This window comes from Erpetoichthys calabaricus, chromosome 2 (assembly GCF_900747795.2).
Source record: "Erpetoichthys calabaricus chromosome 2, fErpCal1.3, whole genome shotgun sequence".
In the NCBI taxonomy this organism is placed as follows: Eukaryota; Metazoa; Chordata; class Cladistia; order Polypteriformes; family Polypteridae; genus Erpetoichthys; species Erpetoichthys calabaricus.
In genome coordinates this window covers 89,830,940-89,848,501 of record NC_041395.2, presented here as the reverse complement: position 1 = coordinate 89,848,501, position 17,562 = coordinate 89,830,940, and the positions used below count along the sequence as shown (strand labels likewise).

Below are 17,562 nucleotides of genomic sequence, written 5' to 3'. Positions count from 1 at the left end.
CAGCAGAGATTTTAAAACTCCATCAGGTGCTTCTTTGAAAACTTTTATGTTAATAAATTTGAACTACATTTAACAGCAGATCTTCTACAATCAGCATTAATCATCACATTTCTCTTAATCGCTTTGGGTTGGGATCTGCTTTTTATAAAAGTTACTGTATCACCACAAGCCAGTTTGGTTTCCATTTTCAAATATATAATGTTGTAAAATGCTATTTAAACATGTATTTGATATACTTACTAAAATAAGTAAGTAGTCTATTATCATTGTTATTTTTGAATAAGTCCTAGTGTGATAACTGTTTAAAGTCAGTAACAAATGTTAATATTTTCCAAATTTCAAAACAGTTAACTAAATGTCTGAACTCACCTAAAAGTTACTCCATGCCTACATTTTCTTACTTGTTTAATCTAGTTCTTTACCTTTTATTGAGATTTCTGACCCTGAATAAGCTGTATTAAACAGAGATTGGATGATTGGTGTGTACTGTCAGTTCATCTGCAAAGATATACTGTTTGTTTTAAGTGTTAAAAGATTAAATGAATTAAGAAAATTAATGGGTGGATAGATGGATGTTTTTATTATGGGCAAGAAACTTGTGACTTGTGACATTCAGAGTTGAAAGATTTCCTTTTCAGTGTAAATCCTGAATTTGTCATGCTCCATCTCCAAATACTGCGGGAGAGGAATACATTATTAGATGGATAATTTTAGTGAATAAGGCATGTGATTAAGACCATTTTTCAGGATTTTATATGAAGTTAGTCAATAAATCATGAAGTATATTTAATACTATTTTACAATATTTATTAAAATTGTGTAAATCTAAACTAGTCTGGTTGGAGTGAAAAATTTCAGAACTTGTAGTAATTCCTCTTCCTAACTCATCCAGAAATATTATATATATTATATATTTTATAAATATTGTATATATTATATGTGACCCTTTCCACTATCCTTCACATGTCTACTCTAATGCAGCTGTAATTCAGGCTTTAAAGTAATTTGAATGCATCGACTCTGCATTCACGCGAGGTACAACAACTGGACTGGAGAAATGTTGGGGCGCCAACCAGGTCACCCAGTTTCATAACAACCTGAGGTACTAAACAAAAATGATGCACGATGATGCAATGGCAAAACATAAACTGCCCAAGGCAGGGAATTGTTAGCAGGTCAAGTCTGTTTTGGAACTCCATCTCTCACGAGTCGGGGTTCAGAATGAAACACCACTCTCTGTGAGTGTCTTGCTTTTATATCGCCCTCACTGAGTGTCTTCTCCTGGCTGTAGGAAGAGTCAATATTGTTAGTGATTCCGCCCCTCTCATCTCAGTTGAGTCAGGAGTGTGATGCACAGATTATACATGCATGACAACTTGTATTTACTTTCAATGTATTTGAAAGCAATATTTGATTCCAAATGTTTATGTTGTTTTATTTATTTATTTTAGCCAGAGAAAACATATTATAGTGGTAAATAAAATAAAATTTACAAGTCGATTCTAAATCTATATATCATAAGGAACAAGCAACTTACTGTTTTGTTTTCTTTAGACTGAAAAGCTTTTTAGAAAAGTTGCTTCTTCTAAATATGTTGATTTAAACATCTGAGAAAGAGGTATAGCTATGTTTCTCCAGTGTTTCCAAACTTTTGCAGCTTCTGTAAACAAAAGATTCTACAGTTCAGTTATCTTATTTTTTCAATATTTTAAAGAAATTCAAGGCAAAAATAGTTCATGCAAAAATGAAGAGAAGTAATTGATAGTACACATAAAAAATAACATTTTGGTCTGTGACGTTTCCATTTCATGTTTACATTTGTAATTTACTTTTCTTTAAGTTACTGTAGCCATTACTATTTTTGTTGCTAAGTACATTGCAATATACATTACTATATATAGTCAGAAAACTGTCTGCCTCTATACCTTTCCATTTGCAAACAATCTTTCTAACTAGGTTTATTCTACAGTGACATCAGAGTTATAGCAAGTGTTAGAAATATTCCATTGACATGTTACCTATTACTGTAGGGGATAAAACTAAATCTGTTATCTGTGTATCTATGTAAAACTATACTTTGTAAATTTAATATTAACATTAACTTACTATGATGGGCTTTTACAAGGGGAACTGGCAAATAGCTTGGTGGACCTTCTTATGCCAGCAGATGTACACTGTAGGGAATTTGCTCCTGTACTAGTTTTGAAACAGAGTCAGTAAGTGAAGGAATGCAGCAATTAAGCTCTGCACAAGCTTCAAAAGTATATGTTTTAGTCAGTGGGAAAAATAATGCTAAATTGTTTTATTACTTTGGTTGGACTTGAGATACATTGGCATGTATTTCATTGCCTATCTCCTATCTGCAAGTATAGTTAATCAGAAATAGAACCTGCATTTGTTTTATAGACTATCTATCACTTCATTATTATGTTAAAACAAATAATAATTCATTATAGAGAGATTCATTTAGAAAGACTGGAAACAGCCAAGAATGAAAGAGGCAGAATGAACAAGAGGTGAGAGCTGTGATATGTTGTAGAGGTGAAAAGGTGTCAACAACCAAATAGTTTCAGCCTCTAGTAGTTGCCTCTTTCTGTGATTATTATTATTTTTCATGTGTGTAATTGACAAGTGTTTGTTTGCTAGTACTGAACATAGTGAGTCAGAACTCTGCCTGTGAAGAGTCTACTGTACAGACCAAAGTTTCTTTAATCACTAATATATATATATATATATATATATATATATATATATATATATATATATACTTATAACAGAGCCTAGACTTCAGTTTTATTATTTGCATTAATGTGAAATGACAGAATAGTGACATAGTAATTAGCACTGCTGCTGTAGAGCTACAGAGCCCTGTTTTCTAGCCTGGAGTTTACATGTTCTCCCTATGTTTGAGCCATTTTTCCTTTGGGTACAACATTGTTCCTTCATCATCTAAAAAATGTGCTTGTTTGTATTTAATTGGTGAACTGGCCCAATATAGATGAGAGCAAATGTGTGTGCACAAATGCGCCCTAATTAATGGAGAAATTTGCTAAAGTATATTGTAAAAACTTACTTCTTATGCAATGTTAAAAAGCACATCTGTTTTTGTTTTTTGACCAGAGATGTACACTGCGGAAAAATCCAGTGTAGAGGTGGAAGCAATCGTCCCCTGTTGGGCTCCAATGTAGAGATAATCAATATGAAAGTGCGGGTTAATAAAACTGATATACGTTGTAGGAAAACCTATATCAATTTCGGCAATGATGTGGTCAACCATAGCCTAGTCATGTCAGGCACTGCTTGTGGAAAAAACAAGGTGAGTTTAGAATGAATGCCAAAAGGGTAATATTTAGTAAATTTTATATATTTTACTTGTTAAAATAGGATTTCATTTGGGTTAGTCAAAGGATAAGAAATAGTTCTCTTGTAGAGTATCAGTGAACTTTAATTGCCTTACAATTAATGTACAGTAATTCTGCATGTTAGGCTTGTAGTTCAAATAATGCGTTCTGTCACAATCTGGTAGAAGTGATGTTTTGTTTTTGTCATTTTGTTGAACATTTTTTCATCATTTACATTTTGTGTTCTGCGCGCTACACACCATTGATGTCACTGTTAACTTGTGGTAACCATCATTAGTAAACTGAAAAGTACCACCCAGACAAGATACTCAAGGGCATTATGGGGTTATGTAAGCAAGGGTGAGGAGAAGGGAAACAAAGATGAAAGAGGGAATGCCAATTTGGGTGTGAAAGCATGTTTTTTCATTTTTTACATGCATGCCGAGATGGTGGTCTTTCTCTAACTATCCATTTGCTTCTTGTTACAGGCTTGCATCAACAACAAATGCCAGGATGTGTCTCTGTTTGGTGTGGTGGATTGTCAAAAGAAGTGTAACAAACATGGGGTGAGGGTGAAAATTGTATATTAGAAAAATAGAAAAGCATGGGACACCACCTGGGAATCAAGATGGATGAAATCATTTTTAACACACAAAAGACATGTATGACCTCACCTATAGATATCAATGTATCAGGTTATGAAGGATCTATGGCTGGCACGGAAATTAAAGTGACTCTCTGCTAGTTTCTGCTATTATACCCACATGTGACCATATGTGTAGAGTTTGATTTTGATTCCTCTGATTAATTTTATCAGATTAATAGCAATAATATCATTATTTATTAATAGAATCTCTTATTTATTGTGTCCTGTCAGGTGTGTAACAGCAATGAGAACTGCCATTGTGATCCAGGCTGGGCACCTCCTGACTGCAGAGTGGCAGGGAATGGAGGAAGTTTGGACAGTGGACCAGTTTTGCAAAGAAAAGGTATAGTATGGCCTTCATCTTTGACTAGCCAAGTTGCCTCAGTGTGTTTCCCTTATGAAATACAAAATAAACAGCAGAGCTGAACTTGGTCAGAGACAAGATGAACAAGTATTAGGGATGTTATGCATAACTTTTGACTTTAATAGGCCTTTTGTATATATTTAGAGCAAAACTGCTTCTAAATTTGGAAGTAGTCCATTATGCCATAATCCAGAGGTGGTGACCGATCTAATTTGACATACTGATGGTTTAGAACTGAGGCAGTTGATAAGTAAATAAGTAAACAGTTTTCATGAGACAACTGTGGGAAAACAATGTTGTCCTATCTATTGCTTTCATATTCTGTAACAATGTTAATGAGTTTTTGGAGAGCAGGATAATACATTTTTACGCTTCAGTTATTTTGCTTCAGAAATAATCAAATGTAACCCCCCACCGAAACAGTCTAAAAGCACAAAGGAATAGTCTTAAGAATAGTGGGAATGTTGCATGGGAAGAACTTAATCCAAGACAGAATGCCGAAAGTTATAAAGTATTAAAACACTGATGAAGTCCAAGAAAAAAAATATCTATTATTAAAAAAAAATCTTGCGATGAGACGTGATCTTTTGAAGAGAGACACTTTCACATCCTGTGAGACGCTCAAGTCACGTCATATTTACAACCTTTGGAAGCAAGTCCTGTCATCTAACCTCTTAGTTGTTGGAATGCTTTTGGCAGACACATTTCCTGTGCTCTTATCTCTTAAAAATTCGGGGCTGGAAAAAGACAACGTAGAACGTCGTAAAAAATGCAAAAACGTTGGCATGATATGTAGAGCAGGTTAGAGATAATGGAAACGGGAAAATTCGAAATTCTAAAAAAAAAAATGAGAGTCAAGATCGCATTAGCGCAAAAAAATGGAAAATAATACTTGGTGAAATAACAGAACAGTGAAAAGAGATCGAATAGTGTTTGAGGATGTCTGGGGGAGAAGAGAAACGAGAAAGTGAGACAAAAGGACAGCTGCTGTACAGGCTTTTACACGTTTGAAGCACTGCATGAAATGCAAATCACACGGCACAACAGCAGCATCAAGCCAGCAAGTGATCAAGCAAAGAGGAGGTAAAAAAAAAAAAAAACCTTGTGTTTGTGTCCCATTCTATCACCGTTTAAGAGGGGTTTCAGAGGAGCGACTGTGTCTCCTTGGGGTGTGTTCAGCCCCCCTCTTCACAACGGTGTGTAGTGCTGGTGGGGGGATAGGGGTTGGTGAGTGAAACGAGCAGGGGGCAAAGCCCCCTAGTGTATAAATACAGAAAACTCCAGAAAAAGCACTACATTCATTTAAGATTATATCGGGAAAGCTATCATTTCAACTGAGGAACATTCACCACTCTCATAAGATACCAGTAGGAAATTTGTGATTGACAAACTCATTGCCATGAGAGACTCCATGCATCTGAGTTTGCAAGAGGAGCTCTGCATTCTCCACAAAGACATAGAGGAATTCAAAGAATATTGAGGAACGATTCCAAAAGAGTTTGGTACCTTGATGACTTCAGTGAGCCTCTATGACAATAGAAGGAAGTGTAAATCCACACAGTCTGTAACTTAATATAGAGAATAGAAATGAAAGAAGCAATGCTTGTATTCATAGTTAATAAAGAAAACACAGAAAATGTAATTACATAGACCTTTTCAAGAAGCTGCTGTTGATTAGAATTTTGCTTGAGCCAGGAAGACAATGACACTTGTAATTAAAGAAGCGTGTGTAGTAAGATCACAGCTGTTTCTTTTGTTTTCTGGCTTGCCTCATGCTAACTGATGCCTCTGAAAACATAATTTATGATTAACTGAATCAAGCTCTTAAGACTATTCATATGTCCTAGTTTAACCTCTCTGTTCAAACAGCTCTTCCATTAAATTAACTTTATTTTCAGCTCTTTGTCCCATCTTTTTCCCAGCATCTTTTAATCCTGTGACTGTTTTCAGCCAGTGGCTGATTGTCCTCAATTGCCTCATTAACAGTTATGACTTGGATCTCACTATTCTTTTCCATTTTGACTTACCTGTCTGTATTCGTGCCACATTTGTGTACCATTAATGATATACATTTTGGGCATCTTCCATTCTGTTTTGTTGCTGCAAAGCCGACGTAATTGTTAGGGCTCGTTTATACTTCACGCTCATAACGTGTATGCGCAAGCATCATGGCAGCCGCACATTCCCAGCGCTCATTTGATGCGTCCTCTGAGCACATCCTCAGAAATTGATGCGTGCGCGAGTTGCAGTATCAGCAAAAAGTCGGGGGGGCACAGTGTGATAAAAGTCGGAATGTGACGTCAGAGTCTCTGTTTACTATCTACATGTGACAGAAAGCTTTGAGGATCCCCTGGGATCGATGTGCGTGCTTCGATGTTTGATGAATGGTTCAATGTGGTAAAGTACAATGCCAACATACAAATGCATTCGTGGTGTTTTTATATTTAAGCGTCGCATATTCCCTGTTGTAATGACACGATTCATTTTAAAAGTTTCACATACCATCTTGTATTTTTTTTTTTTTTTTTTTTTTTTTTTTTTTGCACCTTCACAACAACATAAGAATGTAGGGCGGCGTATTTGAGTCACAGAGAAAAAAAATAAGGGCATGGTGAAAAAGTCTATTTTGTGATTAAAGTGGAAATTTCGGCTTTAATCTAGAAATGTCCACTTTAACCTCGTAGTTTATTTTACAGTAATCCCTCGCTATATCGCGCTTCGACTTTCGCGGCTTCACTCTATCGAGGATTTTATATGTATGCATATTTAAATATATATCGCGGATTTTTTGCTGGTTCGCGGATTTCTGCGGACAATGGGTCTTTTAATTTCTGGTACATGCTTCCTCAGTTGGTTTGTCCAGTTGATTTCATACAAGGGACGCTATTGGCAGATGGCTGAGAAGCTACCCAACCACAGCACGTATTATGTATTAAATAAAACTCCTCAAATATATTGTGAGCACGGGGGCTGTTCGCACCCCTAGAGGACACGGCCGCTCCTCAAAAAACGCTGAAAGATTACCTTCACAGTGCTCCCTTCTTTGCTGGGCTTACATGTGGCTGCTTTGCAAGCGATATGCTTCCCGCATGGTGCTTCGCATACTTAAAAGATCAAACAGCACGTATTGATTTTTGATTGTTTGCTTTCCTCTCTCTCGCTCTGACGGAGGGGGTGTGAGCAGAGGGGCTGTTCGCACACTTGCCTAGAGGATATGGACGCTCCTCTAAAAAATGCTGAAAAATGCTTGCTCCCTTCCTTGCAGCTACTTTGTCCGGCAGTGCTTCGCATACTTAAAAGCCAAACAGCCCTATTGATTTTTGACTGTTTGCTTTTTTCTCTCTCTCTCTCTCTGACGCGCACTCCTTTGAAGAGGAAGATATGTTTGCATTCTTTTAATTGTGAGATGGAACTGTCATCTCTGTCTTGTCGTGGAGCACAGTTTAAACTTTTGAAAAAGAGACAAATGTTTGTTTGCAGTGTTTGAATAACGTTCCTGTCTCTCTACAACCTCCTGTGTTTCTGTGCAAATCTGTGACCCAAGCATGACAATATAAAAATAACCATATAAACATATGGTTTCTACTTCGCGGATTTTCACCTTTCGCAGGGGGGTCTGGAACGCAACCCCCGCGATGGAGGAGGGATTACTGTATCATTAAAGCAGACAGTCGTAAACGTCATCTTAAAACCGACCCAGTTGTTATTCGCTATGTGCTTTCTTGGGCTTCCACTTGAACTGACAGCAGCAATTGCCACACAGAACACATTACATTTATAATATTCCAACTCTCTGCACATTTAGAATCCTTAGATTTATACTTGATTTCATTTTGATGAAATGCATTAAAGTATGTATGTTACATTTTACAGATAACTCGTTAACTTCATTTAAAAAATGAATACTGATAATAATTACACGTTGTGGCAGAGCGGTAGCGCTGTTGTCTCGCAGGGAGTCACTTTCCTTGTGTTACCTGCCTGGAGTTTGCATATTTTCCAGGTGGGTTTTCACAGTGTACTCCGGTTTCCTTCCAAAGACATGACGTTTTGGGGATTTGGTGACGCTAAAATAACGCTAGTGTATGTGTATGCTTGTGTTCACCTTGCGATGAGCTGATGCCACGTCCAGGGATTTTGTTTCTTTCTCATGTTAATGTTTTTTAAATGATTCATAAAAATGTAATGTATTCATATGTTACATTTACGTGGGTTGTTACTATATTCAGTGATGGTTATGTTAGTCTTGAATTGTTGATTAGTTTTGGGTTTTTAAGTAGTTTCATGAAAGCCGTCTGAATTTATATTTAGTGCCTGTGCTACAAGTTGGAGGGAGATGAGGACATTTTGGGTGGAGGGCGCACAGGTTCAGGTTCTGAACATGCAAGTTTTTGCTACTTGCCATTAGACATAGCTGGTAGAGGTTTTGCTGTGTGAATCCGCGCTGGTCTTCATTCCTGCTTAATTTAGCCAGCCAAATCCCAAATTTTGAAGACTTTCAATTATTTTTCAACTTTGAAGAAAACATTTATGCAAATCATTTATTAGATAAATTTCCTGTCCTCCACTACCATCCTGCCTTACACTCAACTTGCTCACTTTGCAAATTCACTTTTGATTTTTAATCTGGTCATCTTATTTGGTGAACTCTTCTTCTAAACGTTTTGTTTTTGCCATCATTTCTATCAATATTTTCATTTCCCGGTCACTTGTTTCCTTGGTTATGCATACTTCAAATGCTGCTGTTTTCCTTTCTGATTGTAAAAGTGCCCTCTCCTTTTTCCTATTACTTTTGCTGCATGCTGCTTCTTTGAGGTTCATATCCTTTTCAGAATGCAGGTATTTGTTGGAAAAGTTTTCCAAATAAAAATAGTTTCTTATACATTTCTGCTCTATGTATTATCCTATATTGGTTTGGCTGCTTGTTAAAGGCAAAATATGAGACTCCATGATTAGTTTCCTTGTCTTATTCAAGATTACTGAACTTAAATGTTATCCCTCACCATTAGAGGAGCATGTGCCCTTGGTAGGTGTATCTTGTTCACACAGTATTAATTGCTTCAACCAGATCAGAATGGCATTCACTTCTCTTTCTAAGTGTAGACTGTTAATCCCAGCAAATTCTTGGCACTTAGACCTTCAGCCATTAAAACCAAATCAAGGCTCCTTACCAATACACTTATTAAAATTAACATTTTTTCCTGCTTAGAACTGTTTTCTACAAAATTCCAACCCTTTTTCTTTTTCTTCTTAATTTTAATTTAGAGACACCTATCTCAAAGCCTAAACTTTGAGGAGACTTTGAAATCCATTAATAAAAGAAACAATTCAGACTGTCCTTACAAAATTGTCTTCACTTTCTGGAATCAGTTACTGTATCTAAGTCACTTTTTAAGATGACAAATACTACAAAATACCTCTATCAAAATGAATTCTTTAAATAATCTGGCCATGATTGCATTTTTTTAAAAATACGGGCTAGGAGCTCTTCGTGAATGTCAAAACTACTGACTAAATTCTCTGATGAATTGCAATGCCAAGCTACTGGCTAAGCTTTTTCCATGACACCTTTAATCAGTAGTTCATAAATTAATATACCCTTATCTGATCAGTATTATTAAGTTCCAACAACAACATTTATTTATATAGCACATTTTCATACAAACAATGTAGCTCAAAGTACTTTACAAACTGAAATAAAAAGGACCTATAAATATAAAACAAACAAACAAGTTTAGGCAATAATATTATACAGAAGGTAACAAAGGAAAAGGTAAGGTTGAATGGCCAGGAGGATAGAAATAACAGAAAAAAAACACCAGTTAGGCTGGAAAAAAAATCTACAAATGCTACAAAGATCATTTACCTCTTTCTTCCTTTTGATTTTATTGATCTTCAACTTTATTTTGACCAGCTGCCTTCTGCACTTGAATAATACTTTTAAATGTCCTTGTTATATTGTATTACAGTATGTCTTTTTTCATTCCATTATGCTTACACAAGAAAAGAAAACTAAAAAACATTCATGCAAAATTTGCCGACAGATTTAATCATTAAGCTAAATACCTATTTCATTTAAGTAGTTTTAATGAATATAAAGGTTTTACTTTGACATCTATTACAATAATTCCTTTATCTTTTTACATGTGAGGGGTTGATATTGTGCTCAGAGTGAGATTGCACAACAGGATATAACAAACTGAAATCTACAGAACATTCTCTTTTTTCTTTTCCCCCTTCTTTATGCAGAAAACCATCGGAGCAGTGTGACTCTGCTTGTGTTTTTCTTGTTCATCTTGCCAGTAGCAGTCCTGTGCCTTTTGCTGGTTTGGCATAGGCGTCGAAAAGAAAAGATTTGCTGGGGAAGCAGTGCCTTTCAAAAGGGGCCCAGTCGTCCACAAAGCAGGTACTTAATTTCTTTTCTGTGTGAAATAGGAAATATAACATTTAATCATTTTTCTTGATTGATTAAAAACACTTAACACAACTCTCTGGTTTACAGAGCCTCTTAACTCTACATTTGGTTTGTCAGAAAAAACTCCATTTTGGTTATTGAAATAGAATTTGCATTTAGATTTTGTATTCAGGCTAATGTGCCAATGGGTATATGAAAACTAACACATTTCTAATACAAGAAATTGTACATTATAAGGCAAAATAAGGAACAAAGAAAAAGTAAATTATATAATATAGATTCAAGAAGAATGCAAACTAGGAATAAAACGTAATTACCAGATCACTTTTTTTGGCTATGAGAAAGAAGAAAAAATAATGCAGGTAGATTAAGAACTAAAGTATTTATAATTCATAAAGCAGTTATGTCCCATTCCTATGATACATTACTGTACCTCCCAGAAATGTTTCTAGAAGTACCCCTAGTGCTGTTTTCATGTGTTAATAGGACATTATGCAAAAGAAAGAAAGAAGACTGTTTTCATTAAGTCTATTAAGCATTTAACTTAATTGTTTTAAAATAATTGTTGGATTTAAGTGAAATATCTTTAATTTGGATAATCAATGTATTTGGTGTAATTTCTTTTCAAAACATATTGCATGATGCCTAGTGGGGTCTTGGCAGTTAAAAGTTATGATAACTTATTGGAAGTAAAGACTTCCTGAAATAAAAAAATATATATATAATAGATCATTATGAAGGTGGGTTCATTTTAATTTAAACAATAGAAATTGAAAGAGGAAAATGGAAGACACCATTATAGGAAGCTCTACTAGGACCTGATTATGACAAAGAAACATAATCTAACTTGCATCATTAATAAGATGACTGTCATAATAAGAGAATTAGAATTATAAGACAATTGAGACCTGCTAGTTTTTTGCAAACAATAATAAAAATTATTCAGTTAAAGATTATTAAAATGCACTGTATGTCTTTAGTTAAATTTGAGAATTGTATTGTTAAAGATGTCAGTAATTGACTTTCTAAATATGAGTTATGCTTAGATGCAAATGTATCAGCGGAAAATCTCATACTAATTTCCATTTTACCTAATGAGCAGAAGAGTGAGGGAAACTTGCATCGTCCATTTTACAGAGGTGACCTCAGTGGATGATCTCCAAGAAAACCGGTAAACTACAGGATTAGCGCCTTTTTGGAGAGAGCAGTAGTCCACAACATCAAGGTCTTCTAGCAATGAGAAAGACTGCTTTAAGTTTGCAGCTTTTTAAATGTGCAACAGAGACTAAATGTTTTATTATTATATTCTGGGCTGATGATTGAACATTCTCAAAGTACTACACAAGTATTTAACATATACAGTATTAGTGGAGGGTGTGAGCAGACCTACAACCCGGTCAGTGAGACCTTTCCTGGATGGGAAGCCATTAAAATGGTTAAGCAGTGGAGAATGGTATTGGCACAAAGCTCACCTGAAGAGAAGGAAAATGAGCAAGAATAAATCTACTGTGAAAGGAGAGTCTGTCTTGAAAAGGTAATAGAGAAAATAAAGGATCTTTTTGTACCTGCGACTTGGTTGTAACGGTTTCCTTCAGGGTACATACATATACACTCATATATATTATGCACAGTCACTCTTAGGTTGTGGTTCTACCATAGACCCTACCAGTGAGTGCATGTTTTAGCCATTTACTTTGTAGACCTCCAAAGAGAACAGTCTATCTTATGTTAGAATGAGATACCGGTAGTTAAGTGAAATAATTTCACATCAGTGCTGTTACTTAAAAGTTAGGAATTATCTGTAACGGTGGCAGTTCTGAATATGCTACGGTTCTTTGCAATGGAATGCCAACTCTTCAATTTAGTGATATATTTACAAGTACATCTGTTATCAAGAAGTAGTCTACTGCAATTCATAGACATTACTGCGTAGTAACTGCCTTAAACATGATTTTTTTCACTCTTTTTCAAATGTGGTTCTGATAACCCATGATTCCAATTCCAGCAGATTTTTTGACTTTTAGATTCACCCCTCACTCCCCGGATAATAAATTCCCACTATAAGAGCATGTATATCTGCTTCTGCAGTTCATGGAAGCTGCTTCTTTAAATATCTCAGCCACAAGTCACATGTAAGAACAAGTGGATTCATTTCAGCATTTATGGTTTCACTTCTGTTTCTGTGCACATTTTTAATGAATTGTTGTTTCAGTTATAGGCATATTATTGTTATGATTTTTATTTATTATTTTTTAACTGAAACATTGTTTACAAAGGGGCTTTGACTTCTCAATTACCCTTTTTTTCCCCCACACAAGTAGTTTATTTTGAACATGTACAGATTCTAAAGGTTAATATGAATTCAATCAGTCAGCTAATCATTCTGTTTTATAGAGTGAAGGCCTATTCAAATCTCCTCATTTGATCACCACATCATACATTACAGAGATAAGTAACGTAAAATGTACCATTCCTTAGTGTTGCCCAGAATGCAGAACTGAAATGGTAGCAGTCTATCAAGTACTCCTTCCATATAATGTGGGGTGATACTTAAGGGATATACCAACAACATACACCTAGCAGCCATGTGTGGGCATACGTGTGCAGATGCCGTAATCTATTGAAGGTAGCTTTCCTACTTCAGTAAACATTTTTTTTCCTCAGTTTGAACTCTTTCTCATGATTTGTTAAGCCATTCCACCATCCCATCAAAAAGTGAGATATCTCCTTGAGTGGGATAGACTTATAAAACCTCTGTTGAAGCTGCTTTTGTAGGTTGAGTCCACATTCAAAAGGCCATTAAAACCTTTTCTGGTGTTGTGTAAATGCAGTGTATTTCTACCATTTATACCATGGCCTTTTCTAAGCTGTCTGCCTTTCTTGGTATTCAGCAGAGTCTCATTCGGTCTCATTGGTACGACCTCTACAATGGCCAATGTAATCCTTAAGCAGGAACCTTCCAACCAACATCAACCCAAGACATTGTGCCATTTTTTGACACCTTCCCAGACAGATGAGGCTGTGTTACTTCCTGAAGAAAATCAGTCTTTTCCTTTTGTCCCTAATGTGCATATCCCCCTGAATGTTGTTTAGCAGCTCCAATTGAGTTTTCTTATTTGATCACTTTCCTAGAACACACACCACTCAGACCAAATAAAGGCCATTTTTACTTGACCTGACATGACTATGACAGTAAACAATGTTGCTGTCTGGTGATACACCTTGTTCTGGGAATTTACTGGTGACCCCTGCCTTTCTTTTTCGGCTTGATATTTTTTCATTCTTTTGAGGTATTTGGAGCCCACAGCATATTGTTTCAAGTCTGACTACTTTGCCACTAGGTAATGTGGTCTGTTTAAGACACGTGTTGTGTCTTTGTGTAGTAGTGATTTTCCTTTTCTCACTTCAGATTTTTCAGTTCTTCCCTGTAATTTCTAGGACGGTGTGCTTGAGAAGGTATGGTAGCAGTGGATTTCATTTGTTCAGTTAACTACTCTGACTGCAAATGTCTTCTTGCTCTTCAAGAAATTGCCAGGATCTATACAGTTCTAACAAATATATATATTTTTTCTTTATATGTACAAATTCTTTATGGTATTTATACATGCTCAAGATGTTTAGTCTTTAATAAATCATAAGTTCCGGCAGTATGCTTTTATCCATACTATCAATTGACACAAAAAATGATTGTTATGTAATAATAAAGAAAAAATTCCTTTATAAGAGCCAAAGATTATTTGGCTTACTGACAGGTTGCTTTCATGGTTAGGCTAATTTTGTAGGTGTCATTGTTGAAGAATAAGTACTTCCTGAATATAATTTAGTAGTTACTACAAAAATGCTTCAAGCATCATTGTGTCCACTCTTTATGGAACCATGGATGGTGTATTAGCGCCACTTATATTAAGCTCTAGCTAAAAAACCTGTTTTCACATTATTAGCATCATCTAAATGAACATGATTTCTTTAAATAACTTGGTTGTGAAGACCAGAGCTTACCCTGGCATCATCAGACACATTGTGGAAACCATCTCAGGGTGAGATACAATCCAATACAATAGCAACCCAAGTTATTCTCACCACTTAAACTAAATTTCACGTTTTCAGTATATAGGAAGAAACTATAGTACCTGTACTAAATCTACACTGATATGAGAGTGGCATATGAAGTCCACACAAACAGTGACCGCTGGGAATCAAACACGTGCCCTTGTGATTTAGTAGAACTAACTGCAGAACCACATTTACATACTAGTACATGTTATATTATATATACACCTACAAAATGTAATAAATAACACGGTATTAATAAAGATGCCTAAGATAACTCAGGGTCACTGGGGAATGAAGCATCATTGAGCACAAACCACCCTTGGATGCCACTCTGTCACAGGGCCGGTTAACATACTCACACATACCTAGACTCACTTTCATTGAAATTTATTTTAGATTTTCCTTTTAAACTTAGCAAGTGTGGCTTTGGGGTAAAAGAGGAAAACTGCAGTATTCAGAGAAAAACCTACATATACAGTACATGGGGGAAACATATAAACATCACACGCACAGTGAATGAGCACTGACCACTGCACCTTATATTTATTCAAAACTTACTATAATATATTTGGTAGATGCGTAGTTTTACCAAAGGAGAAATTAATGGAACATTTCAGATGTACACTGAACACATTACAATAACAGAAGGGCAGAAGAGAATAACATAGCTTGATAGTTTCCATAAACATATAAACACATATATAAAACTGACTGTAATGTACTATTGTAATATTACTTCAGTTAAAATGAAAAGTAGAACATATATCAGACAGAATAATAAAATGTAAAACTAACTCAGCTATTGAAAATCTTTAGATGTTCAGCAAAACTCTACTCTGCCATGCCTTTTAGGGGTATATAGTATTTAGTAGTACTCTGAGTTTGAGTTTATAATTGGCCTTCAGCCCAATTAATGTTGCTTGACTTCCAGTGTTAGGGACAACTGCTCCACAGGATTTTGTTTGCCTAAATCTAAACGAAAATCACTCTTCTGTACTTGAGGTTGGTGCTTTTGCTTGGTGTGTGGTGGTAGCTACTGTAGGTGGTTGGTGGCTGTTATCATTTCTGTATGCTAATATAATTTCGGGGATTTAAACTTCATGCAGCCAGATCTATGAGTTGGCCTTTAAAGCTGCACTTGTTTTTTTTTCCATTTTACTTCTAACTTACTGAGTACAGTATCTTTTCCATTATAAAGGTTTAAATTTGCTCTTATAGCTGTTAGTCAGACAACAAGGGGGACTTCAAGAGCAGCTTTAAAGATTTAGAGCTGTACCAGCATGAGTAGTGTTGAGGCTTTATATGGCATCACTGTGTGGTTTTCCCATTGAGCTATTAAAGCTATTTGTCTTCCTATTGATATGCACACTAGACACTTTGATTTGGAATGTCAACAAATTAATAAAAGGCACTCAAGTTAGCAGCTTCTAATGTTATGCTGTACCATTTATGGCTAATAGTCAGTGTAAGCGAGCAAAGCAACACAGCAAAGCTTGCTGCAGTTTACCATGTCTTAAAGTAACCACTGATAATATATGAACTTCATTAATGTTGTTACAAGTTTTAAGACAGTTAGTAAATTCAGTAATCTAATAATATTTTTATTAGTAGTATACATTTATACAATAAGTAGAGTTTAGTATATTGCAACTTTTTTGCTGTCATTGATCTTGAATAATAATAATGATCTACTAAAATATTAAAGAACTCATGGCAATCCTAGAACTTATATTGAAACAAGCATCAAATATAGCAAATTGTCCTTTCTTAAAAAATACTTTATTCTTGTTTAATATTATGTAGTTTTATAAGGATGTTTTAAATATTCTTAAAGAAAACTTTGGCATTGCCTTCTCTTTACCCTTGAACTGCACTTGAATCATAACCTGCAGCTTCAAGTGCAAGTGAATTTAAGAAATAGTGTCTGAATCACATTGTTACTTAAATTAAGTGTCCTGTATTTAGATAGATATGATAGAACTTTATTTGTCCCAAGTGGGATTTTTTACAGACTCCCATCAAAATCAAAACCAGTACCTGAATTAATTTGCCTTTTGGTAACTAGCATTTTGGCAATACTTTGAATGAGAATAATCTCTTGCATGCTTTTAGCTTGTTGATTTTTGTACCAAATTTGAAGTCTCCACTTGCTTTGCTTTTAGGTTGCATTACATTTTGAACATTGTTGCCTATCTGAGAATCATGTGCAGACGTCTTGCTCCATCTGAGTTTAGCTGTGCCTAGTGTACCCTTCTTCACCAAATTTTAAAAGTATGTCTTGTTGCAGAACCATGGCATCAGACTGGAACAACAGCACCAGGGAACAGGTCCAGCCTCTCCGGTATCAATGGATGCAGAACAATGATATCCCCCTCACACCCCCATTTCATAAGGTATGGTAGACTTAAGAGTTAGGACGACAAAGCTTTAAATGGTGCAGACATTGAAAAAGAAACATTAAGAGAGAATTATGTTTTTTTTTTTTTATTTAAGGAAATATTCTAACACTTGAACATGTCTGGTGTAAAAGCTGTTTTTATATCACTTGCTTATAAAAAATCTTTTAATAATTTTAAGCAGGGATCATTCCCTATAGAAATCAATTCAACATCAAAACCAATCTTTGAAAATGTTTGAATACATAGCGTTCATTTCTATGGCTGTAAACATCCTTGCAAACCAAGAATCAACAGTATTTGCACCCTTAAAGTACATCAACTTGGAAATTAGGTACTGTAAATGT

The 17,562-nt window shown here is 35.4% G+C and overlaps 1 protein-coding gene across 5 annotated transcripts in view; it reads left to right on the top strand.

Annotated features, from left to right (window-relative positions):
* The window catches only part of adam15 (ADAM metallopeptidase domain 15), an 89,657-nt gene that overhangs the window by 55,569 nt on the left and 16,526 nt on the right, over positions 1–17,562 (top strand). For 3 of the 5 annotated variants that reach the window (XM_028794088.2, XM_028794089.2, XM_028794086.2), the window contains exons 16-21: positions 3,121–3,316; positions 3,830–3,907; positions 4,219–4,330; positions 10,601–10,757; positions 11,869–11,937; positions 17,107–17,212. In XM_028794088.2, the coding sequence (XP_028649921.1) occupies positions 3,121–3,316; positions 3,830–3,907; positions 4,219–4,330; positions 10,601–10,757; positions 11,869–11,937; positions 17,107–17,212 (718 nt within the window). The remainder of the gene's footprint in view (positions 1–3,120; positions 3,317–3,829; positions 3,908–4,218; positions 4,331–10,600; positions 10,758–11,868; positions 11,938–17,106; positions 17,213–17,562) is intronic. The other 2 variants (XM_028794090.2, XM_028794087.2) reach the window with 1 other exon arrangement.